This window comes from Argiope bruennichi, chromosome 1 (assembly GCF_947563725.1).
Source record: "Argiope bruennichi chromosome 1, qqArgBrue1.1, whole genome shotgun sequence".
Taxonomy (NCBI): Eukaryota; Metazoa; Arthropoda; class Arachnida; order Araneae; family Araneidae; genus Argiope; species Argiope bruennichi.
Genome location: NC_079151.1, coordinates 57,701,345 through 57,729,020, shown reverse-complemented (window position 1 = coordinate 57,729,020; position 27,676 = coordinate 57,701,345). Strand labels below are relative to the sequence as shown.

Sequence of the window (27,676 nt, the reverse complement as noted above, 5' to 3'; positions counted from 1 at the left end):
TTTTTCCACATCAATAAATTTAATCGCCAGTTCTTCTTGATATAAATTTTAAATCATTTGCTTTCACTTTTCTTCAATTCTGTTCTGGCAACAATTTCTATTTTGAATTCTTGTTCTTTAAAATTAAAACATATTGTGCGAATTGACATTTTAAAACCGATAAAAAAAACTGCCAAGATTTTTTTTAAATAAATCAGAATAATCAAAAGTAAATGTAAAGTAGTTTAAGTCCTAGACGTTGTTTAGCAATGGATATCTTTTAATTTCTTTATTCCAATATCGATTGTATCTATTAAATCATTTGTTAAATTATGAAAAAATCAAGAAAAATTCAAAAGAAAAATTGATTGAAAATAAAACTGGAATGATTGGAAAGTTAAAAGTTTTAAATTTAAAATCACAGAAAATTATTTGCCATAAGGTAATTTGTTCCAAAGTTGCTATGTAAAAAGGCAAACTTTTGTTAGTTTCTAATTCATTGTATACTTTAATTAATATTGACATTTTGAAAAAGTGACAATGTTCGTAATCTTTTCTTAAATAATAAGTAGGCAAGGTTTGAATGAATTCAACCGTGTTTCTTAAGAGATTTAGAATAAACATACATGCAAATATTGCCACAATGACTTTTATTTATGCTGAAATATGAAAAGAAATACAAAGAAGCTCAAGAATGTCTTAATTTTGATATTTAATACAAAACCAATCCTTTAGAGAGGAATACAAATTTAAAAATTCTCATCTTTCTGGAGTTGAAGTAAAAAAAAATTCTAATAAAAATTCTTAGATACGAAGGATGGAAATAAAAGATGGCGCTTTCAATGACAAACGACAAAAACAGAAATCGCTTGGGGGCTTTCGCTTCGAGATCAAATAATGCACAACCTGGTGACTTCGAATTCGCATCAAGAAATATTCTACCGTTTTATTTTTACACCAAGTCCGCGAATGAAAAGAATAAAATAAATAAAAACAGAAAAACAACGAATCAACAAAATATAATTTTTCAAAATCCATTTCCGTTTTAGAAATCCACAGTAAGGGAAAATAGTTCTCGTATATTTTCAGCTTTTCGGTGAGCTACGACAAAAACGATGGATGGAATGAGGAAAGTTGAAATATACTGAGTTTCCCGCCAAAAAAAATGTAATTCCGCCTCGTAACGACCCAAGACAAAAAGATATCCAGAATGATTGTTTTTTTGAAATGCGACGCTAATCTGCATTGCCATTCGGTATAACCATATCCTCAAAATTTCGATGCGGTTGCAAATATTTTTCTGTCGTATATGTCATATCTGATTGTGAATAATATTGATACCATTACAGAATGTTGAAATGGCATCAATCATTTTTCAGAATTCGAATAATTTTATTGCTGGAAGTGATGTGAAACAAAATAAAATTCTTTGTTCTCTGCTTTTACTTACTATATACAAAACATTGAATGATTTGAGAAGAAATATGTTAAAACCATTTTGCAACATCTTTGTATGTTGAATATTTCAGATGTATTTTTTAAAGATATGTTATCGCTATATAATTAGATAAACAAAAAAAAATGCATAAAAATTAGCTAAGTTATAAATTTTGAATTTCATAATTGAATTATTTTAGGGAAATTAAGGGCCGCTACAGATGCCAGCCTTTGATTGGTACATTTTTGGAGATGGCCTTTAATATAATCTGGAATTGTGTATAAGTAATGAAATACGAAATTTTAAATTCGGTCAGTGTTTGTCGTAGAAATGTGGAGTACTTGGAATTGTGTGTGTGTGTGTGTGTGTGTGTGTGTGTGTGTGTGTGTGTGTGTGTGTGTGTGTGTGTGTGTGTGTGTGTGTGTGTGTGTGTGTGTGTGTGTGTGTGTGTGTGCGTGCGTGCGTGCGTGCGCGTGCGTGAGCGCCTGGTTAAAATTTAGCCTGGTATGTTGCTGTTGTTCTGTAGTCCGTTTCCCTACAGATAAGAATGTGCATCTGGAAACAATTCTTTTTAAATGAAATTAATTAAAAATTAAGCACGAGTTTGACGTTTTCCCGGGACAATTTCCAAAACTGTTTTTATGTTTAAATAATTGTCAGGAATTTAAAATTCTCGAAATTCACTTAACAATTCAATGTTCCTGAATACAATTTTTACCTAAATTCTAACAATTTCTTTTAAAAAATTGCTTAATTTTCAGTAATACGTTTTATTGTTGCATAAAAACATCCAATTGCTTTTAATGTTTCATCCAATATTTAATCGTTTGACTACTTAAACCATTGAAAGCTTAAGACAAAAAAAATCTATTTATGTTTGCTTAGTTAATAAAAGGAAATTTCAGTACCACGAAAGACAGCGTTCAATTAGATGACAGATTATCCTGGCATTTGTGTTTTAAATGTCCTGACTCCGGATTCCATAGGGAATGTTCATACACACCACAAATAGAATAGGTGAATCTTAATTTGATGTTTTAAAAATACTTTGTTGAGAGAATCATAATTATCATATATAAGAGATTCGATTGAAGTTAAACAAACCAATATGGTCTCCAAAGATGGTTAATCTCTTAATAATGCGTATTTTCTCAATATAACGTTATTTTACATGTATTTTCCATCTTATTTGAAACTGAAGAGTAAAACTCTTTCACAAAACTGACTGATTTGTACCCCTTATTCCAAATACATAATTCTCAAAAAGCTCCAAACTAACCCTTATTATTTTTATCTTAAGTAAACTGCCCTGCGCTTTCGAAAGCCAATATCAAATTTTTGAATCTTGTTCATTCAAACACGTTTAAAATTCATTTCCAATCGATTATTCAAAACAGCTAATAGGTGGCTACCCGATTACGATTCGTTGAATCTTCATCGGCAATTTAATTCCAGCTCCATAATCCAACCATTCGTGCTGGACTTAATGAAACTTACCAAATCCATACAACCGAATGGAATGTTCGTGAAGCTGGTAATTAGCTGTAGACTCAGCTGTTGGCGGTAATGAAAGAATTTTCCTGGGTCTCCTGTGATGACCAGGCTCACTTTTTAGACCAGTGGTGCTGCCAAAAGCAAAGGAGTAAAAGAAAATGAAAAATAAGAGTAAGTATGTTTGATGGCCTCCGAGGAAAACGATTAATTTAAAGTCAGAAGTTGTTCCGTGACGAAGACGAATGGGGAATTTTTCTTTTCTTCTTTTTTATCGCCATTTTTTTTTATTTCCATTATCATTTCTGAAAGAGAGACAATAAGAAAAAAAAAGAATGTCTGAATGAATGGAGGTGTGAAATTGGTGGAATTATCCGAGCTCGAAATTGTCTGTAAGGAAGTTGAATTTCTGGTGGTTCTGTCTATAATTCTAGTTGAGGTGACTTTTAGACAGATGTGTCTCGATATTTACAGATTATATTCTTTATTGCTTTAAATAGTCAAAGGTCAAGTATAAGAAATTCTTAATTTGAAAACCTATAAGCAGATTATTTGATATTTAAAGATTATTTATTTGGAAATGATCAGATTTGTTGATCTTTGATAGCTTTTGGGTTTTAGATGTGTTTTGATATTGAAAGATTATATTTTTATTACGATAAGCAAAGAAAAGTTAGGCATAATGAATTCTTAATTTGGACGCCCAAAGATAGATATGTTTTGATATTTATTCATTATGGAATGCAGATATATGTTAGTCTAAGTGATTTGAAAGAATATTTCTCATCATTTTCTGAACTCAGTGTTGTTTAATTATATTGGAATACCGCTTTCAAATTACTAAAATAACTACATAATATAAAGATACAGAGTCTTTCTGGAAGAATATGGGTTGGCAAAATGATCGACAGAACCCAGATAAAAGAATGTTTTCGGTTTTACGAATTTAAACGGAAACTGTACAAAATCGAAAGAATTAAACATGAAATAAAGCAAATATCGAGCCTATAGATTTGAGTGTCCATTGATGACTTAACTGTACTTAATATTGACTGCAACCTTCAACTTTTTCCTGTTTTTATTTGCTATAAATAATGCGGAAAGATTCTTATTGGTCGTATTAATTTTTTTTTAAATATAGATTTATTAGTATGTATTTTTTTATTCCGATAAAATACAAAGGCATGTAGCAATCTTGCGTCATTTTTTCTCTTTAGGATTGTTTGTTATTTTTTTATCTTCAGCTTTCTTTTAAGCTTTACTCCTAAAATATAATTTAGTGTATATTTTTAACACTGCATTGTTTCCTTGGACAATGTTTAATCATTTTATATACTTAGTTTACACCTCTGTTGCTATTTGTTTTACCCGTAATTGAATGTTTAAACATAATTTACACTATAGTTTTGTGATGTGAAAATTGACAAAATGTATTTTACCATTTATGAATTACGCCATGAAAAATCTCAATGTTATTTTAGAATTTTAACTCCTTTTACGCAAAATCACCTATATTTTGACCACCATCTTGTTTAGCAATCATACGTTTCGCGCAGCAAGAACAAAATGGCTCTTCAGCCAATAAACCCAATCAATCAACTAGCGAACCAACCAGTAATATTGAAAAATGAATCTTCCTGTTCCTGAGTTTAAAATTCCCTTAGCGAGACAATACAATGTTTTAAGAGTAACCAATTCATAAATGTCCTCAGTGTAACTGCAAATAAATTAACTGAATAATTATAATTGATAATTTAATTGTTGATAATCTCTTCCCCATATTTCTAGCAGAAATAAATCTTTAGATTCCAGTTTCTATTATCTCTGTTGCATTCACAATTAGCTTGAACTTAATAAAGATGGTTTCAAAATAGTAGCAGCTTCTAAGATTTTGATAGGTAAATTCTTCCTTTTTCATCCTGGGTTTTTATTCGATTATTTCCGAATTATGTATTCAGGTACAATTTAATTTAAAATGTTAAACTCCGAAACACACTTTCTTCAATTTCAAACTATTAAATGTTTTTATATTTCTATAATGATTGCTTTCTTTCAAAGTTTTACAAATATTTAAAAATCAGGACATTTCTTAGTGGTGAATTTATAATAAAAGAAATACAATTCAGTAATGTTTTAAAATGCAAATTATGAAGTTAAAATCTGTATAAAATTCAAATACAAAGAAGAAATAATATAGATTGACCTCAACATGTATGAGTGTTTTAATTATTAGCTTACTTTCTCCTGAAAAAAAGACAGATTAAAATTTTTAAGATAGTTCTAATTCGCTTTTGTTTTGATCTTTAAAAATGTATTTTTCTTTATAACTGATACTATCAAATGTAACAAACAATAAAAAGTCATATCGCGCATGCGCTACCCATAGTTAGTCCATTTGTAGACGTAAACATGATGCTCATGCGCAGAATTCATTTTAATAATTTCTTTGCTGCTGTTTTGCTCATAATTGTATCAACAAGAAAATAAAGAATAATTTCGCATAATATTTTATAACTTGTCATTTCTATAACTTACTTATAAAAAATGACAAAACCACGTGTCCAAAACACATATTTATTATTGTACTAAAAAGTAAAATATTGTACTTACTTATTTTCATCTTTCAATTATAGCTCATTATAATAAATGTTAATTGGGAATCAGATTTTTTCTCTCTCATTGACTACTAGGTGGTACCACAAGTATACAATCAAAATTTAATTAATTGGATCGAATATTAAAATGAAAAGATTACTAAAGTTTATTTTCAAAATAGTTTATTTGACATTGAAAATGAGTATAACATTACAAAACCTTAGCATATCAAAAGGTAAATAAAAAACAACTTAAAAATTTTTTTCACAAATTTCGAATAAATTATATTAAATAGAACTGCATTAAAAGACATTAAATATAGCATTAAAATTTATTAAAATAGATTATTTAAAATATGGCATGGTTTTAAATTTTTCTGTTGAATATAATAATCTAATCCTTAAGATACCTTTCATATACAAAATAAGGCTCTTACTGCCTTATTTTGTATATGTATTTTGTTCTGCTATTCTAGATTGCGTTATTAAAGGACCGTATCCTTGGCTGAGCTCTTTATTCGATTCGAGTAGGTTCTCAGTAATGAATGGAAAATGACATTCCGGTATGCTCAAAAGGAATGTCGGGACGACAAATTGAAGTGGAATTCCGAGTTGTCTTTGAGAATTGTGAGAAGTTACGCAATGCTCTCGAGCGATGACTGAATCATAACGGGTATTTTAATTATTTATAAAGATAAGAGGGACTAACTTTGAGGGGAAATGTTTTATTGCGAGTCATAATTGGAAAACAGAGAGAAAAAGAATGTTTTGATTTGCTCAAATCGCTCAGGGCACAGAAAAAGATTAATTGTCTTTCATAAAATTAAGCATTAGTGATCTGAATCTTAAAATAAAAAGTTTTCGAAGTCTTTCGTGATGAAAGCATATTCATTTTTTTTCTTCTTTGAAGTCGTCATTAAATATTTCAGATATCGCATAAATATTTGCATTAATAAGAAACTAGTTGATATACTCGCCCTTTCTCGGGATTAAAATTTTTCCCTGTGAAATATATCTAACATAAAAATTACTTCTGATTAAAATATAATAATAAAAAAAGATATTTTTTCCATCTAAAATTTTGATCGTGTTTTATTGTCTGCTTTTAATTGAAATTAGAATATCATTTGAACCAGACGATTTTTAAAACCTACCCATATCTTTATCCATAAATTAATATTTGTTATATTAGTGCAACAAATTTTGCTCAATTCTTAAATATAAGGAAGGTTGCTTTAGTGTGAACGACTAACTTAACCTTATTTTTAAGCATAGTTAAATCACTACTATAAGTATTTTCAAAAGTCTTACTATAATAAAAGATAAATTCAAAGAAAATAGTGATAAAGTAATTCAAATTGCAAAAAAGAGACAAAGATTTTGATAATTTTGAATTAATTGAACAGTTAATTTTTTATATATATTTTAGAAAATTGACAGTATTCTTTCTCATTCTCATATTCTTATAGTAATTAGAGTATAACTTTTAGTTGAATCTGACCACGTCATTTAGGATGAGATGTGGAACATACATATAAATATACAAACATAGCTACAATGACTTAATTTGTATTAAGATAATATTTTATATACAGTGATATAGATAATATTGAAAATAAAAAATAAGAAAAATTGAAAGAAATATACTTACATAAGAATAAATCATATAAATGGAGGCTAATGTTTTATTTAAAATATAGATGTCAGAAAATGTAAATAATTTACTTATGTTGATAAGGCGCATTATATTTCATTAATATTTTGCTATAATATTCCAATAATTGAACTTAACAAATCAAAATGCTTTTGTATAATGAGATAAAAATAAATAATAAGAATAATAAAAATAAATCATATAAATGGAGGCTAATGTTTTATTTAAAATATTGATGTCATAAAATGTAAATAATTTACTTATGTTGATAAGGCGCATTATATTTCATTAATATTTTGCTATAATATTCCACTAATTGAACTTAACAAATCAAAATGCTTTTGTATAATGAAAAGAATTGCAAATATTATTAGAAAAGTAAGACTTTACTTCACTTTATAGCAAAAATTAACATAAGGCTTCTTAAAATTTCAGCATATAATAAATTTGTTGTTCTTAGAAGACAGCTGATTTGCCAGGTGTATTGTGTGTGTTTAAATTTCAGACAGTCTTACTTGTACCATATACACATACACATTTGCCTTCATTTTTAATAGAGAAAGTGCTGTATTAATATATATTTTTAAAAATATATTTCAAAAATCTATAATAAAATATATTTACCACTTCGGAATGAAAAATTTGACAGCTGCGCAAGAATTAAAAATGTTTCCATAAAGACTGCTTTGAACTCAAATGAATAACAAAAGATATTTTTTCCCTGTGATTCCCTATATTATTTTTTTCTATTATTACAATTAATTTTATTTTCTTTTATTTCTCTAAATAACCCCAATATGTTAAATCGCGATGCAAATACAATGAAATAATTTTATATTCGTAGAATAATTTATTCCTAAGTGCATTTCTTAACTAATAGTCCAGACACATAGATTCAGTATACTTTATTAACTTAATTAAAATATTAAATTAATTGAGACTGTTCTGAAGAAACATAACATAAATAAACTAGATATTTTCCTGAAACTGTATATAAACTCTGTAACTTTAGTTTCTGAGTTTATATAATTTCCAGAATTAATTACAGTTTGTATATACAAAGTTATGTTGTCTTACATTAATTTCATTAATTCATTCATACAATTTGGATATATATTTATTTTAACCGACTAAATATTCTGGCGTACAGATTCAACACAGCTGCCATAATTTATTGGATTCGAAGACCTTATTTTCAATATAATGCAATTTTAAAATTTCAGCAGAATCCTGAATTTTGCATGACACAATACAAATTTCTAATTAACCCATTAAATTCACTAATTATCCAATTTAACAAATGGATATTAACTTAATAGGTATATTTAATAACTTTTTAATTATAAAATAAAAATACAATTATATTCGGTATCACTTTCCCAAATTCTGAATGCTTGCTATCATGTTTAGATCATATACCTAATTTTGTACTTATAAGCAATTAGTTAATGAATTATTTTTTATAAGACTTAGAAACTGATTTCATTACGGTAATTAAAAGTTTTAAAAACAAGCATGAAGCTATTTGTTTCCCCTCCAGCTACTTCGCCTACCAACAATTTATTTAGTGTTAGCCAAGCAGTTTAAGGACTTAAAACACCTGATGCATCAACATAAACTCTGGGCAAGTTCGCCTCATCCTAATTACATAATGTGTCTTCTAGAAAAGAAAAATACTGGCGAGAAAAGTACTTGCACCAGAGTTCTGAAAAGGCAAAAGATCGAGAGAGGGTTCGTACTTAAGAATCCGCAGTCAATTAAGTCACAGCTGGGGGTAGTCCATAGGGAGCTGACAGCGACATATGAGAGGGAGGGGGGCTTAAAGCAAAATATGTGACATCAGTATGCAACTCGTGTCCATATCGATTACTTTTGAAAATGCGTGAGAACAAAACCCGTTATCGAATATGTACAGGCAGCCATGTTTGGTCTTACTGAACTTGTTTCATTTATATTTATAAGTATAGAATATAAGTATAGTTGATTTTTGAAATTTCGTGTTCTATTGCCTCAAAATAATTATTTAATATTTTTCAACATAATTATCTATTAATTGTTTAATTTCATTAAAATTTGATCCTTAAATGCGTGGCGCCATCTGATGATGAATTTACAAAACAATTGATGATAAGAATATATAATTGCTGTACCACTCAGGACATTTAGAAAACCAACAACTTTTATGAGAATATGTTTGTCAAATCTATTGACATAAATAAATTATCATTTAATAATTTTATAAAATATTCAAAAAAATTTTCCTGGAAAAATTGATACTTTTAATACGTACTTTGATGTTTTTAAAACCATAGTCTGTAGTTTTTAAATTTCTGATTTGTTTTCTTTAATTTTTTAAGTCTAAAAGCATTCAGTTTTTAAACTCTTAATACGGTTTTTAAAGTTTTTTAAATTGATGATGTACGTTTTTTAAATTCCTGGTATTATAATAATTTTTAAGATTGATTAGATTCATTTTTTAAATCCCCAATTGTTTTTAATATTGAATAAAATTAGCTTAAAATCTTTTATACATATTTTAATGTTTCTGAATATAATTACTGTTTAATATGTTTTTAATGTTTTTGATTGACTGCAAACACATATTAAATCCCTAATATATTTTTTAATGCTTTTATAATTCCCTTCCTGTAGTTTTTAGTTTGTGTGTGGCGTTTATTTTATATTGCACTCCGTAACTGAAGGGAATTTTTCTGTGTAGTGTGCATTTTCTTTTAATAAATAAATATTTGTTATAATGAATTATAAAATATATTAAAGATTAATAAGTTGAAAATAATCAAAATAAAAAAAATATGATTGATAATCTTTAATTTACTTTGTAGAATATAGAAAATACTTTGAATCAAAAACTTAAATGTAAAAAAAATATAATAATAAGTCACAATAGGTAACAAAAAGAAAATGCTGAAACATTTAGTATAAGTCGAAATATAGTATAAATGTTCTTAAAGTGACTAAAAATGTTTCATTTTAATAGAATGGTTTTTAAGGTTATACTCATTATATTAACATGATAAAAATATAAAAGTAATATCATTTATTTTTTTGAAAAGTGAGAAAGTAGGATTTTTTTTAACTGGCAGCTTTAACTTTATTTTCCATCTTAGTTGATTGAAAATGATACTTAAATATAGTCAATCTCGCATTTTTGAATTAACGTTCGATAATACTTGAATAGCCGCAATTCTCAACAAAAGAAATTCCCAAAAAATTGCCACCAGGCTACAGCCGCAGTCAAAAACAATATTTATATTGAAAACATGTTATTAGTATTCAATATTATCTTTCAATAAACAGAATGCGGCATACAAATTTTAAACTGAGTCATCATCCTTCTTTAAATAAATCTCCAAATTGTATTAAAATAAGAATAACTTTTTCAGAATGAAATTCAATCACTTTTAATAAACGAGAATTATATTATATTTGCAAATATTTACATCATTAATATAATACTCTCACCGTCTTTTATAAATATTACTGTTTCTATTACTGTTTAATCCATTAAACATATTTTATATAATAAATAATTTAATTATAAATATTTTTAAATAAATTATTGCAAGTACTTTAAAATTAAGGTTAACTAATAATTCATATACAAAAAGATCAAATTAAATTAGTAATTATTGTGTGAAGAGTACATATATAGAATAAAATTAAAGGTTTATGCATTCAAGAATTGATACATTAGTTGAAATATTAATAAAGAAAAACTCTTATCTAATTGTCAAAATCGCATCTGTTCTTAACTGATTGACAAATTAGTTATGAAAAAACGTATTTTCTTTAAGCTTTTAATTATGTATCCAACAAATATCACAAAAAATTCTTAATTTTATAGTGTGTTACATCTAGATAAATGAGGTTTTAATAGTCAATTAAATTATAATTATATAGTGAGTGTGTTGCGATTTTCTAATGAACTGTATGATTAAATATATATAATGTATTAAATATAATATTTTTAATTTACACAAACACATCTACACTACAAGATTTACAACCACACATTAACAATTAGGTTAAAGTAAACAGTATAGTGGAGGGATTCCACCGTTTCCAACCGAAAGCAGTCGGCGTTAACACAAGGCTTGCGCATAGGAAAAAGTCCACCTCAGGATGCAGGTCTCCCGTTTAACTGCTTGTCTGTAAACGCCACAAGGGGGCGCTCTCTGCTCAAGAGGAAAATGAGGTGCTACATAATATATTTCCAATTCAAAAAGTAAAAGAGTTTCATAATTAAATTTTCTCTCTTTAATATGTTTCGAATCGTGATCGTAATTCATTTTTAATATCTGAGATTTATTCATTTTCATTATTATACGAATATAGAACTCGAAATCTATACAACTGATAAAATGTTATTCACTTTTTCACATAGTTTTTCACATTTGTAGTATTGCAGCTTCTTTATTACCTTTATTTTTTTCCAAAACAACGAAACATATTTTTTAATTTAATTCCGAACATAAAAATATATTTGAAACTTAATTTTTTTATTTCGAACCTCAAACAAAATGGATAGTCAGAAAAGTGATTTTCAATTTTTTTAATGAAGACCTTGTTCATAGTCAATCTCATTATCCTATGAGATTCGATATTACAGTAAAAGTTGACGAATAAATTCCAGCTTATTAAGATTAAAGCACCAAATCAAAATAATTTCAAAGTTTGGTGACTTTGTCACTTGCCACTACAATATTACTATATTTTCTCATAAAAATGTACAATACAATTTTTATGTTACATTCGAAATTCCTGAAATGTTATAGAAAACTATAAAGAAACGAAGAATCCACGGTGTAATTAGCTGTATATTAATATCTTTGCCCAAAATAGTTATTGTAAGAAATTCTATTCAATAAAAAAATTTTAAAAAACTAACAAAACTTTTCTTACCTCAAAATATTAATGAAATTATTGATTTCATATATGTTTCCATGTAAAAAAATCAAAGAAAAAAAGAAAAAAAATCAAAAAATTATAGTTAAAATTTTTTACAAACAAATTCATTTTATACGATAAATCAGATTATATTGTGTTCTAAATAATATATTTTAATACAAAAACACAAATGGTCTAAAAATAGTAAGAATTTGTATAGCTAAATATTAATTTAATTTTTTTTTCTGTAATTGTATTGAATCTATTCTCAAGAGATATTGTTTCAGATCGAATCGTTTGGTTGTTGTTTTTTAATTTAACTTTCTTTCAAATTCTTTCAGAACTTAACTCATTTATTGCTAGAATATTTTCAAATGATATTATTGAGACTGCAACAATAATTGCAAACATTTGTGTGTTATTCTAACAACTTTCCTGATTAATTAATAACTTATTCGAGTGAATCTAGTTTATTTTATTATGCAGGGAAAATAGCAAGGATGAAAATTCTCAGTTTAAACAGAGAAAAGGTTATTGTTTTCCTATTTGCCCATAATTTATATTTGAAATCAATTTAGCTGTTTCCTTTAATCATTTAATTGGAAATCTAATTTTGAAAGTCTTCTGGGAATATTTACAATTAATTCTCACTTCTATTAACAATAACACTTTAATTGCGTAAAAGAGAGATGGAATTATTTGTATCATAATAAAAGTTAATGACGGTGACAAGTTTAACTAGGTTTCGAAAATCTAATAAATTATCCAATGAGTTCCAAATTGGAAAGAAAATATTTATTGAAAATTGTTTTCTCTCAAACAACTGTGATTAATTTAGCAAATTTCTCTTTCTCATTTCGATGCATTTCAGTATAATATCAAGTATGTACCCATATAATTTTCCAAATTGTCTTTATATTTGTTTTTAAAATTATAATGTAAAATACAATAGAAACAGTATCACATTTCTGATGCTTGTTTCGCAATAATTATTTAAAAATTAATATTGCTTAGAATACAATAAGCTAAGATTATTTGGTTCAGGTAGCATCATCTGATAAATCTTTTCATAATTAAATCTTTGTCAATTATTTTGAAGTATCAAAACGTATTAAATACTAATCGTCCTTGGCAACAAGTTGTTTCGCCGTGAAATTTTCTGATTTTTATTTCATTTCAATTAAATATCATACATATGAAATACTCACGTTTTCCGAACAAACTATTTTTAAGCTTCAAGATGCGTTATACTTAAAGCCGTATTATCTTTATATCCTTACATCTGTTCTGTTAATTATGTACATTAACGTGCCTAGTGGAGTCAAATCTCAGGCCATTATGATCCCATTAAAATCATAACCGTGCTTGTAAGCTATATTCTACTCTCTAATTGTAAGTAATGCTCTAACTTCACTATCTTAATCTTTATGCAAACTGTGCATATTTTAAGCAGAATCTTTCTTCCTTAGTTTTCAATAATGGAAGAAATTCATGTAATGAGATATTTGATGAAATAAAGAAAATCATTTGGATTTTATTGCAGCAATGAAAACTATTACTGAGATGTTTGCCAAAAATAATTTTGAAAGATTATCAAGAATTAAGAAAAATGCAATTATATCAATAAAAATATTTTTTTTTAATTTTTAAAACACTAAAATAATATTTTTGGAAGTCTTTGTAGGAAAACGCAGAATTCTCGCTTAATTTTTAATTAATTAAAAATTAAGATTAATATTCCAAAAAAAATCGCTGAGATGCACATTCCCATCCTCCAAAGTAATATCGTGTCAGATTTCATAATATTAGGTCAAACAGTTTGATTATATAAAACCAGTGCACACAGACACACTCATTTCTCTTTATTGTTAGTGGAGATAGAAATTTAAACACTACTTTGATATAGAACTATCTACGTCCTATCTACTTTTAAATAGAAATTTAAACACTATTTTTTTAATTTGAAAACTAATTGTTATTCTACAGAAAATATAATCCCAACATCTTTTTTGTTAATGTACGCTTCTCGAATGCTTCTATCAATATTCTGTATATTTTAATATTAAAATATTAGTACCTCTTTTAATCTGCTAAATTTGAATGAGAAACTTACTTCATCGGAAGGAATATCATGTATGGAAATGAGAAATTTCCGGTTGAGTGGTTAGTTCTCGCTATCCTGTTGGGTGCATCGATGTTATCGGGATATGTTACATCGACTTTAATGACGGATGAAGGGATTGTACTTCAGCAGATGATGCTCATTATGGCTCAATCTAAGTTCTGTTTCCGTACTGTCACGGCATTAATAAATCACCGACTCCGAATGCTTTGGTATAACATTACTAAGAAACCATTAGTAATCAACATGAATCTTATTCATATCGGCTAACATAAATAGCTTAAATTCTTTCCCTTTAAACTCTGAAAGAAAGATGAAGTACAGTTTTCAGATAAATCATTTATACAAACGAAATTTAAAAGTCAAATACAAATGTATAATTAGTTTTCTATAAATTTAATACTTTAATCTTCTTGAATTAGATGCATGGAGAGGCTTAGTGCCTAGGTACTTCTACTCAGTTTGAGGTAATAAGTAGCAGAGGAAAAACAGAAGTAATCTACCATTGATGTGTCGGTTGATTAGAGGAAGGATTTCTTAATAGTTTTAAGGTGAAAACTGAAGTAGTTCATTAGATGCAATTCAAATTTCGGAAGAAGCTATGGAGGTTTGAAAGTCGCATATCATGTTTGTCAGATTCGGGTTTGAAACCGGTCAAGGAAAATTGCCGTCATGATTACGACCTACACTCAACTTTCCAAGCACTTCAACCTTTTCATCTAAATTTAATACTGCAACATCGTTGTCCTGTGTTATCAATAATTTGAAAACAAAACTTTACTTAGGAAACATCTATTAAGTATGAGATTTTTACCAATCGACTTTTTGACAGTAAATTTTCGACTTTTTTTCATTTAAGGAAAAATGAGAAATTCTCGTAATTTCTACGTTTATTATTTCAACTACTCGAATAAAAGAAAAAATATATAGGTAGATGCAAATCAATAAGTCTATATTGAGACATTCAAAAGTGTATCTAATATATATGATTATATGCTCATACTTAGACTATATAATGCGTGTGATTATATAGTCTAAGCGTATGACTGTAAGCGTATGATTATATCTCTATTTTCGGTTTTAATATTCAAAATTTTAGGTGAAAGTTCTAATATGCAAATAAATACAAATATATTTAATAAAAATATTTCTTCTTTTTTATAGTCCTTTTGATTTTTATATCTACGTTGATAGATGCTATCTTGTTAACAATATATCAGATATGGATGATGCAGATTTTCCAATAAAATCTACAATAGAAAATTTAAAATAAAAAAAATTAATTAAAATAAAATTTAATTTAAAAATCTATAATACAAAATATATATATTATTATTATTAATTTACTTTAGATGCATATACATTGTTATATTAAGAGTATGGTTCCTTTGTAGTGGCATTCTGTCTATCCATATTATTCACGAATATTCAAATCAAAACTAATCACTAAAATCAGTGTGAAACAAATAGTGGTCCACTAGTAGAAAAAATGCAATTCCAATACTAAATTATAATCAAGCTAAAAGAAAATATTAGTAAACGCCCAAATGAAGAGAGAATATTATGAATCAGCAGACCTCAGCTCATTAAACTTTGCTACAACCCAGCATAAAAAATATAAATAAAGTATGAAATAAGTTATCCGTAATTAATTATTTTTCATGTGTAGTTTCATTCGCAACAAAAAAAATCAAAACAGAAATTGGTTAGATTCTGAAACAGCGTTACAGATTTCAGGATAATTATTAATCAGCCAAAATTTTATTAAATAATCTATTAGTATGAATAATGCATTGAAAATGCACATTAAAACCTATGCTTGTAGAGTAACTATTAAATAAATAATAATAATATGAAATAATTTAAGCACATATAAAAATGTAAGAGCAATAATTAAATAAGTAAAAATAAGAAATTGAAATAAAATAACAATAATTTGAATATAGAAGATTCTACAAGCTATTTTGGACTATGTTCTTTATGCCAATTTTTGCCTGCCTATTTTGAACAAAGCTCTTAATAGAATTTCTTTGGAAAATATTTGTCTTTATTACATTCATATCTTCGCAACCAAAATTTATAGTGCCTCATGTTACCACTATAGGTACTACCGAAAGCTTTAATTTGGTTCTTTGAAATAATATTCGCCTTGATAAACGATATATGATACATGTTAAAAGATACATGATTTGTATAAAAATTATTGAAATATTTTATAATTTAGTGCTGAAACAAAAATTTAACGTGTTGATTAATAATTCAACCTGGATTAATGTTCAACCTGGATCTAATCTAAAATAGTTGATACCTCACATATTCATTCTTTCAACTTAAACTGAAGAACTGAAAAAAACTATCGTTAGAATAATAACAAATGGCATAAGTTTCAACTAAAAAGTTAAAAAATATACTCCTGCCATAATTCATTTTTTTCCCTTTAAAAAAAATGCTTCATTGCAATGTGCACGTGCCCAAAAATGGCCGCAGATCTTATCAGAGTACTCTAGCCATGCTTTATCCTATAGGTTCTCCGTTTCTTAGGGTTTCAGGGCCCCTAAATGGTTTTGTATTGATTTGTAGCGTCTGCTAAAGATGCTGAAGGGAAATACGAGGGAGGAGGGCTGGAAGATGGAGAAGCTGACTCGACGTCCCACCATAAAACGCCAAAGCCTTAGAATTTTCCTCAAGATTCATAATCTTAGGGGGCGTTATCAAATTGAAGACACTCCTTTCATAATTCTTACAATAAAACACTCTAAATTTTAGTCGAAGCTCCTAAATGAAACTGTCTTATATTCTTTAAAAGTACTCATCAATATTAATAAAGAAATATATAATTAAATAAGTAAAAAACATATTCTTGATTATCATTAAGCCAACAGAAATTTAGTTAAGCACTTAATTTTGGTGTGAATGGTAATTCTTGATTATCATTAAGCCAACAGAAATTTAGTTAAGCACTTAATTTTGGTGTGAATGGTAATTCTTGATTATCATTAAGCCAACAGAAATTTAGTTAAGCACTTAATTTTGGTGTGAATGGTAATTCTTGATTATCATTAAGCCAACAGAAATTTAGTTAAGCACTTAATTTTGGTGTGAATGGTAATTCTTGATTATCATTAAGCCAACAGAAATTTAGTTAAGCACTTAATTTTGGTGTAAATGGGATTACCATTCTATACATAGCCATTTAAAAAAATTTAAAATTGCTGATTTTTAAGCTATTGTGAACAAATAGACCTATAGACAAACAAGCAGTCTACCTGTTGACAAATTTAAACTAAAAGTAAAAACGTAATCAATAATTTATTATGCAATAATATTATATTAATTAATAATTTATTCTATAATTTTAATTTATTTTGTAATAATATTATATTAATGAATAATTTATCATGTAATTATAATTTATTATGAAATTATATTATATTAAGATTCACCTATCTAGCTTATTGTGCTTTTGAATTATATTGATCCACAATGTGTCTATTGAAAGATCAATCGACAGTCAAAATCATTATTAACGGCCAAATCATTATTCAGTCTAGTCATTATTAACAAGTCTAGTGAAAGATCAATACATTTTGATGTATTCGATTAAAATTTGAAATAGATCTATATTTTTAATTAAAAAAATCCAAATCATCGGCAGTCAGCTATTAATGTCATGGGAGGTCAACTTTTAAACTCTACTGGAAAATCTATTGGCTCAGAAGGATTTGATTCAAAATTAGGAATAGATCTGTTCTAGTAAAAAAAAGCGATATTCCTCCTTTCTTCTATCTAGCTCGTTATTTTATTGAGTTATCATATTCATTTGTACTTATACTAAGAGTAAAACTTCCATTGGATATATTTCGATCAAAATTTCATAAAAATATGTAATTTTGTTAAATAAACTTATACCAAATTTCATTGATCTAGCTGATAGCTTTTCCGAGGTATCGTGTAAATAGATGCATAGAAATAAATTTAACTATATGGAATGTTCTCCCCTAGACTATCTCCAACATTTAGATGATCAGTATTTTCTTTCTTCTTCTCTTTCCTTCTTCCTGTGTATTCACATTTAGTAGGGTTGGAATATTACAAGGTGAGAAGTGACAAAACACTCGAAGATCACAGTAGTCCGCGAACATGAATGTCCTTATCTCACATTGAGGCAATATGACGGGTTTTGTGCTTAGTAATGTTATAAAGAAAACAGAGTATCCCTTTTGGATGCCTTCCTTTTCATCGATTGAATCCAAAATTTGGCACAAATCTAAAATGTTGGTCTTAAGGCCGCACGCCAAATTCCATTTGTCTGAAACATTGCGTTTTAAGCTGTCCCATTAATATGCAAGCAAATATGAACTATGAAAACAACAAATGGCCCTCTTTTTGGCAGATTTGAACCAAAATCAACAATTCTCAGGATAATTCTATACGTTAAAATTTATACCTATAACTCTTTGCACTTTGAGAAACAATTCCTTCTATCTGTCAATATGTATCTTCATTTGCATACAGACAGGCACATTTAGTCCAAATTTTGATATATATCTGTAGATTTCGCACTAAAATTGCATGTTCAATTTCCTCGTATCTGACTCATTGCCTTTTTTAACTTATCATGCGCCAATACTAATTGAACATAACTCCACCCATTGCCAAAGAAAGCATGATTCTCCATGGATTTGTAACAAGACTAAAATCGTTCTAATGACGGTGTTATTTCCACATAAAATTGTGGACATTTGGTAAACCCGTGAACACCTTATATGGCATTAGCAAACAATTAATACGAAATATTGATCTTGCTCGTATCTAGAATTTTTACTGAATCCATCGTGTTGCCTCTGGCGTTTAATCTTTGATATGCGATTAATACGCAAATACCCAAGAATCAAATATATATTTTGAACGCCATTTTTCACACTGATATAAACAAAAATATGACATAGAACTCAATTTGCTATGGAGAGATCACATACCAAACTTCATATAAGTCACTGCGTTTTTAAGTTATCGCTTTAATATGCGTACGAAAGTATAGACCTAGAGATGGTCAACCTTTCTACAAATTTGATTCACAAGAATCTACATTTTAAATTCTAAATCTTGTATATCAAATTTTAAATCGGTTTCATTCAAAATTTGATAGAAATCTACAGATATGGTACAGAGTATAATACCAAATTTCATCAATCTAGCTGAAAATGCATTTGAATAATCGTATTCATGGACAGATATAATTATAAAAATGTCGTTTTTTGGCTACATGAAGATCTGAAATGTGAAACGAAGAATGAGATTCGTCAAATTTCGAACTCGAATTTTTTGACAATTACAATATTTTCTGCTTGTGCATTTCATGTACGAGAAAGTAGTAAAAGAATTATCATACTGTAATAACTTAAAACTTTTCGTAACTAACTGAAATACTTATGTTTGATAATTCATTACATTCATTTAGCCACGATTTTCTGGGCTTTAATGCATATCAGTATATCTTCATATTATTCAATTGTACCACAAACATTTAATTTGAGCTCATTTACTTTATTTCCAAAAACATTAATCAAACTTAACTGCCAATTAATTCTCTAATGATTTATCTTTCTTCTGATTGCTGAAAATTAAAACCACTTTGGTAGTTTGGTTTCCATAAATGAAACGACGTATGAAATTACAAGTTGGAAACCATTTAATGCCTGTTTACGTTTAATTAAATTTTGCTGTAAATAGTTCAAATTAATTGTAGTCGATGTAAATTGCAATGTGCATTGATCCTTAAGTTATGTGCTTTTCGTTCTTCCTTGATACTGGCAGATGAATATTCAAATAAATTCTGTAATTTATCTATATTAATTAGATGACCACTCTAATTTTAGTCCAATAATTAATTTTTAAACCATTAGAGACAGACATATAGATCCCGTGACAAAAATATATTAATTGACGTGTAGAATATATTACCCTGATTTAACTAATAAATATACCACTGCAATAATGATGTCTAAATGTTTATGATTCTCCGTCCTATTAATCTTATTTAATTAATGATTTATTAAAAAATTAATAATATATTATCATTTTTAACAAAGTCTGAGTAAGTCATAACACTTTGCATATCACTATTTTATGCGATTTTAGAGAATTTTGACGATTGCCTCAAGGAACATTATCCAATCAATGGTTTCACTTTCATCGAAGTAACAAGTAATTGGTCTAACAAAAGGAATTCAAAGCTTCATAATTCAGTCAGATTCACATAAGATTTTGTTTGTGTTTCAAATGTTTGATTGTTTATAAAATTTTATTAAATATAACTAATAAGCACTGGGGAACTATAAAATTGTAGTTTTTATAATTATTTCAAAAGTAAATGTTCATTGTAAAAATATCGGGATTTTTTTTTCTAATTAGAATTATATGTTTATTTCTAACAGTTTAAAAATCAATTACTGAGAACACTATTACAATGGGTATACTATATTTTTAATTCTTTTATATCTTGTATAAGGAGAAAGTTATTTAATTGCAGTTTTAAATTTCGGTTTTCGTTGTATGTGTGCATAACTTTAAAAAAAAGATGGACGCATTCTTGAATTGAACACTGAAAATTAAGAAAGGGGCATTAATATAAACTTATTATACTATTAAAATACAATTCGCGCTATTAAAATATTTTTATAGACTATCTCTGAGCGTGTCTTGGGAGTATAAAGACTAATTATCTTTGGCAACCATATGATTCGACAAGACGATTGGTTATGTTTAATGTAACTAAATCTCTTTTGTACAACTTGATGTTCATGATTTCGTCAATAAAGTATTTTTTTAAAAAGAAATAATGATAGATAATAAAACTGTATTACTTTATACCTGTTCAATTTACTATGTACATGAATTTTCTATATAGCGTCTGGGCCCGTGATATCATTATGCCATTAAAAACTCTAATTGAGTCTGGGTAATTATTATCAAACTGCACGTTACCTTTTACTATTATTTAATTTCTATTTCTAATTCCTCATGTAAATTACTCAGGTTATTTACATAATCTTTCTTCCTTTACGTTATGTACTTTTATAAACGTGTAAAGGGATAACTCAAAGTCAGAATGACTTAAAAATATCAAATTCGGCATTTAATTTTGTGACTACACTTGTAGTTTTGTGTGAAATTGTTATTTCAGTCGGCTGGAAAAAACGCGTCTAAAGCACAAATTCGCTTTTCGATACTATTAACAGCATGCCAATGATTAATCGCCAAATAACTCGCCAAGGATGACACCATATGTTCAGTAAATATGCTGAATTCATGCCAAAGGTTAATATTTCGTAACTATAGTACACCAATTTCATGTAAGGCATGACAAATTTATTAGAGAGTATGCGAGAAAGCTTTGGGAAGACCACACCTTATGGTTTTAGTAGAGATTAAAAAACACTATCTTATGTATGCTATTACGTCATGTCACTTCTTATCGTAAAAAAAATTCAATAGAATCCAAAATTAAACTGTCACGGCACATTTGAGATGCATCCCGTGAAATCCTTCCGTAGTTAATATTCCCCTTCAAGTGTGAAAGTAAAACGTTGCATACAGGATCAAAGTATTTCCGAACCAAATGTCAAAGTTTTACATCTGCTAAATTTTGCATGAGCAGATGTTAAAAAGTCGTTTTGCTTTCCAAATCGGCGTATCGATTTACAGATTCCGATGGCTTGCCTTCCTTTCTTAAATCAAAAATTACTATTCAATAAATCCCCGATTTTGTTTTAGCATGGAAGATCATAAATGTTCCATTTTGCAATCCAAAAACTATTTGTTTCTAAATAAACCTTTTTGAATAACGTTTATATAAATCTTATTTTCTATTTCTGTCTAAAACGCTTTTCGTTATAGAAACAGTTTTTTCGTGTTTTCATATAGATTTTACATATTATACGAAGCTTTCTTTTTGAAAGTCTTGCTTTCATTCTTTATTTCATCGACACTGTCAAAAAAATTATTTTAAAATAACTATTCATTGTTATCAAATTTATTTATGTTTACGTTACTCTTTTCTTCACTAACCCCATTATATTAGAAAATATCGTTTTTTCAACCTTTTTTTTTTATTTATTTAGTTTAATAAAATTCCATCCTTTTCTTACAATTTGAATTGATATGATGTAAAGGTTTTTCTATAATTTTGCACATGAAATGGTCACAAATTGTTATTTTAAAATGTTCAAACAAATAAAGAGAAAACTATAATTTACAGTTACATAAATTATTTGTTTTGATTGTTAATTTTTACTTTTTGCTTTAATAAAATTCCGGTCTTTCCTGATTTACTATATAGAAAATTGTATTGATTTGGTGGGGAAATGTTTTTCTATTATTTTGCGTCAAATTATCACAAAATTGTCATATATCGGCAGAAATTGTTATAAAACTAAACCTCGCTGAACGAGCGCCACGCATTACAAGTACAAAAAGAACAAAACAAAATGTAAATAGAGACTTGCTTAGAGAGCGATTTTTCGCAGGACGAGTGGGAAGAAGTCACCATGATGTAACAAATTGGATTAACTTTATCAGACTGTGTTGAGTCCTTTTTTGAAGATAACCCTTATGTTTATGCTGAAAAAGTTTTGGCTGGACAGCGTTGACGAATGCAACTCCGAAGGATTTGAACAAGTGCCTATGAACTATAATGGATATGAGATTTTGTGTCTAGCTTACATTATGGAGTTCGATGTGGATAGCAATGAATCAAAAAATTATCAAGATAACTCTTATCTGTTTTTTTGTTTTTTTCTTAGCAAATTGAAGAAAATCGAATCTGTGTTGCGAATATGTTATTTTCTATTGACAGATTTCGTTCAAACGGATATATTTGGCTCAATATATTCAGTTATTAAGTAAGAAAAACACTTCAAATTTCACCTGTCTTTGTTTCTTATTAATTGATATCATGTATATATGCAGATTAAAAGACATAATGTTGAAAATAATTGCAATTCAGTGGGACCTAAAACACCCTGACATACCAAAATCTCATTATTAGATGCTTTTACAATGTGTTTTTATACAAAATTTGTATTAAAATATCTTAAGATTTAGATTGCTTTTAAAAGATCTCCACAGTTTCATTTGTTATGCATTAATCATAAAACTAGATAGCCACTCAATTTATTTAACACTAGCCGCCTACGTTCAGTGGTGGCGGGGTGGTCGGCTGTACGCAAGAAGAAGCCAATCTTAATGTTGGTTTAAATTTTAATAATTAAATATTTTACGCAATTTTTACTTTAATAGATTTTTCATAAAAATATTTTAAAACTTCAAATTTTGATGGTTGTATAATTCACTCATAATATTATAAAAGCCTTCATTCATAACGTAATATGTATGTCTCTAATTTTCTGTTAGCTCCTGTAGAATTTATGCTTTAAATTAAAGTGGAAAGGATGAATCTGCAATTAATATAATATTTTTTACTGAAACAAAGCATTTTTTTTAATAATATGATTACTGATAATAGAGTCACTGAGCGTTTAAACTTTATGGGCACTAAAGAATATCTTTCTTAATTTATGTAATATCTCAAGAATTTGTCAACAAAATTGTCTCAGATTCATCATGAACAGATCGATTCATTAACAATGTTTAATTTTAAATGCATCAAACACTAAGAAAATAAAATGAATCGTTTAAAATAATCGGTCGAAAACAGGTTTAAAAAAACTACTTAAAAAACGATGTACTTAAAACTATAAGCATATACAAAAAATATATAACTAACATAAATACAATTTAATTACAAAAGCATGCAACTAACCTAAAAATAATTTCAATCATTGAAAACAGGTAAAAAAATACTACTTAAAAAACGATGTACTTAAAACTATAAGCATATTCAAAAAATATATAACTAACATAAATACAATTTACTTACAAAAGCATGCAACTAACCTAAAAATAATTTAAATCATCCGTTGATAATCCGTTGTCATGTCAACTTATCAGAACACAATGCGCATGCGTGAATTTTCTTCGCCAGTTACGGTAACGCAAATGCGTGAATTTTTCTACGCCAGTTGGGGTAACGCTATGCAGATTATACATTTTTAATTTCCTTTATTCTGTGTTATTTTAATTCAAAAGTACTTCAGAATGAATCTGAAACATGGATTAATTAACAATGTTTCATTTTAAATGCATAAAACATTAAGAAAGTAAACAGAATCGTTTGAAATAATCCGCCAAAAAAGGTTAACCCTAGCCTCATTACTGTTGGGAGAAAAAAAACTGAAGTCTTACTCATTTGGCGGTGGGGAAAATTGAAGATTTTTTTGGCAGAAAAGTTGGCGGTGGGGAAAATGGAAGATTTTTTTGGCGGGAAAGTTAGTTTTTAATTAATAATTAAAATTCTAATTAAAATTTCAAAAAAGGGACGCCAGGCGAACATTCCCGACCTCTAAGGTATACATGTACCAAATTTGGTAGCTGTATGTCAAATGACCTGGCCTGTAGAGAGCCAACACACACACATTGAGCTTTATTTATAAGTATAGATATAGATGTATAAGGCTCTAAAAAAATTTTTAAAAATATTTTAAATCTTTAATGTTTTTGCCCTGAGTTACACTGAAGTCGAATTATTGCTTCTCAAATGTATAAGCTGAAATTAAAATACTCATAGGTGCTATAATTATTCGATATAAAAATTACACAAAATCCACCAAAAAAGTAGGCTTCCGAATTGACAGCCTATTCCCAAAACGGAAGAAGATGTCATCTAATTAAATAATAACAGTTAAGATGTCAAAATGCTTCACGTATAAGGCCATAAATATAAAATGAAAAGCTTAAAAATGAACCATGGTGTACGTTAAATGCATTTATTAATCTGTCAAACAATTTATTGATCTGTAAAAAAATTTAAAGAATATTTGAATTTCAAACTCAGTAACGAATATTCGAATTCAAATGAATCGGAATGCTATATTTAGATTTTTTTTCATATAACTACATTTTATTTCAGGTTTAAATTTGAGCTTAATTCTATAACAGATCACCAAAAACTATATTTAATAACGTCAGAATGCGCATCAGTATGCATCCAGTAATTAAAAGTATAAAAAAAAATATTATTCTAAACTATACTTTAAAATATTTTGAAATATTAAAATTAAAGGAAAAAACTACAAGGGAAATAAAATTGGCATCTTCGGAAAGTTTGTTTTAATGTTGCGTAAAAACAATTTCTATGCAATAATAGGCTCGGAAATTATTATGGAAAAAGATTTTTTCGGTTAGCATTTAATTAAAATTTTTATTAGAATTTTAAAAAATCCTTTCTTAGTCAACAACAAGTTCAACAAGTTCTGATTAAGAAATATTTCTATGCAAAAATTCATGATTCCAGGTCATATATTTGACCCATATAGAGTCTTGAACCCTTTTTGCATCATGCATGTCGCACACAGTTTCCAGTTAGTATGCCAACCCATCAATATTTTTATGCTGGGAAATACTTTTATAATCAAGCCAAAAATATTAAATTACTTAGCTTAGTTAACTGGTGTTAAGTCTGTAAACTATAAGTTTTATTTGTTTCAAAACAATTATCAAAAACGTAGTATACACAACTGTCCATCGCCGTCTCTAACAGTGGATGGAGTTTAAAATTGTTCCAATGCAAAATTCCAACTTTTGTTTTAGCGTCAAGTCACTAAGACAGGCTTGTTTTTAAGTACGCGAATAAAGATAAAAATGATTACAAATTAGTTGTGAAATTGTAAACATCATGATTTATTTTCATTTTTTATGCTGGATTGTAACAAAGATCAATGAACTGAGATCTGCAGTATTTTTGTTATTATGCTGATTTTTTTTATATTCGGCCTTCATGGGCAGTTGGTTTGAATGTTTTTTTTTTTTTTTTTTCATTTTACAATTATATATATATGATTTCTTCAACATTCTGAAAATATGCAAGAGATTTTTTTATTACAGCTTTCGTTAACAAATCTGTGATAATTGGATCTAAAATATTGTTAACAGAATTACAATAATGAACAAATAAACAGATAAATGAACAAATTAACAGATAAGCAGATAAATAATGGACAAATATTTATGCCAAAATGCATTTAATTAGCTACCAAGCCAGTTAAAAAAATTAGAAAAAACAGAGATTGATTTTGAGATATGTTGCCGATTAAAAAAATTAGAATCGTTTTTATTAATGTTTTTAAGACAGGAGACTTAAAGGCCTTAGTTCTGATTCTTTACTTTCTTGTAGCAGAATCGTATATAGAAAAAAACCATCACGCAGTTTTTCTTTCTTCTGTTTTTCTGACAACGATGGATATCTTTTTTTCAGGTGAAGGTGATGCTTCGAATCAAAGGTGATTCCGAAGAACTGAATTCTTCTTTCTTGAACATCGACGCACGTAAGAAACAGATCACGGTGTATGATCTCTCTGCGAGTGATCAATCGTCGCCAGCAGAAAGAAGAACGGGAGTTTCCGCGCCAAAAATGTTCGCCTTTGACGCCATTTTTTCTCCAGATGACGCTCAAGTAAGAATAAATTCTGCCAATGTTTTTTTCTTGTTGTTGTTTCTGTTTTCTTATGTATTTTTTATGGATTCTAACGTTTCATGAATCACTTCCTGAAAAAAAAAGTTTTGATATTATTCAAATAAGAAATTCTGAGAATGCGAAATAAGAAATTTAACACATTGTAAATCTTTATAGATCTCTGGATTGGTAAACATATTTTGGTTTCTGTACTTGTTAAATGTTCTAAATATCTTTAAAATAATATTTTGTTACTCATAAAAAAAAATTTTTTTAATGAAATCTGCTGTTGCAAATTTTATTAATGTGAAAAAAAAATTCCAGGATAAATTTTGATCCTGAAAAATAATTGAGAGCTGCTCAGAGATTATTATTAAACAATAGTTAATCACATTAAATGTATTCCTTAATCAGCAGATCTGAAATATTTTGCAAAAATTAGATTGATCTTAATACCATAATCTTTCTGCAGAGATATTTTCAATTATCTAATTAGAGTTCAATATAAATCATTGTAATTCAGAGTGTAAATCCAAAATTTTGGAATTTTTTTTTCTCATATTTAACATTTTCTACAATTCCAATTCTCTCTGTTACAGGTGCTTTTTATAAATATAAAAAACACGTGTTATTCTCTCGATAACACGTGTTTTTTATATTTATATATATCCAATTTATTCTATTTGTCATATATACGTATATAATATAGTCATTTGATTCTTATATATATTGAAAAAGTCCTATTTTTTATGCTATATAGATGTATGATGTAAATTGCATTTTGCACATTTCCATTTTTGAATTAATAATTTAAATTATTTTAAAATTTGTTTATAAAATTATTAAAATATCATTTACTGTTTCTTAAAACTGGAAATTATTAATTAATTTTTTAAATGTTAAGCTTAAAATGAAATCT

The 27,676-nt window shown here is 27.5% G+C and overlaps 1 protein-coding gene across 5 annotated transcripts in view; it reads left to right on the top strand.

Moving 5' to 3' along the window:
* LOC129956775 (kinesin-like protein KIF26B) overlaps positions 1 to 27,676 on the top strand; it is a 617,661-nt gene that overhangs the window by 495,797 nt on the left and 94,188 nt on the right. For all 5 annotated transcript variants that reach the window (XM_056068736.1, XM_056068835.1, XM_056068924.1 and 2 more), the window contains one exon: positions 26,560 to 26,757. In XM_056068736.1, the coding sequence (XP_055924711.1) occupies positions 26,560 to 26,757 (198 nt within the window). The remainder of the gene's footprint in view (positions 1 to 26,559; positions 26,758 to 27,676) is intronic.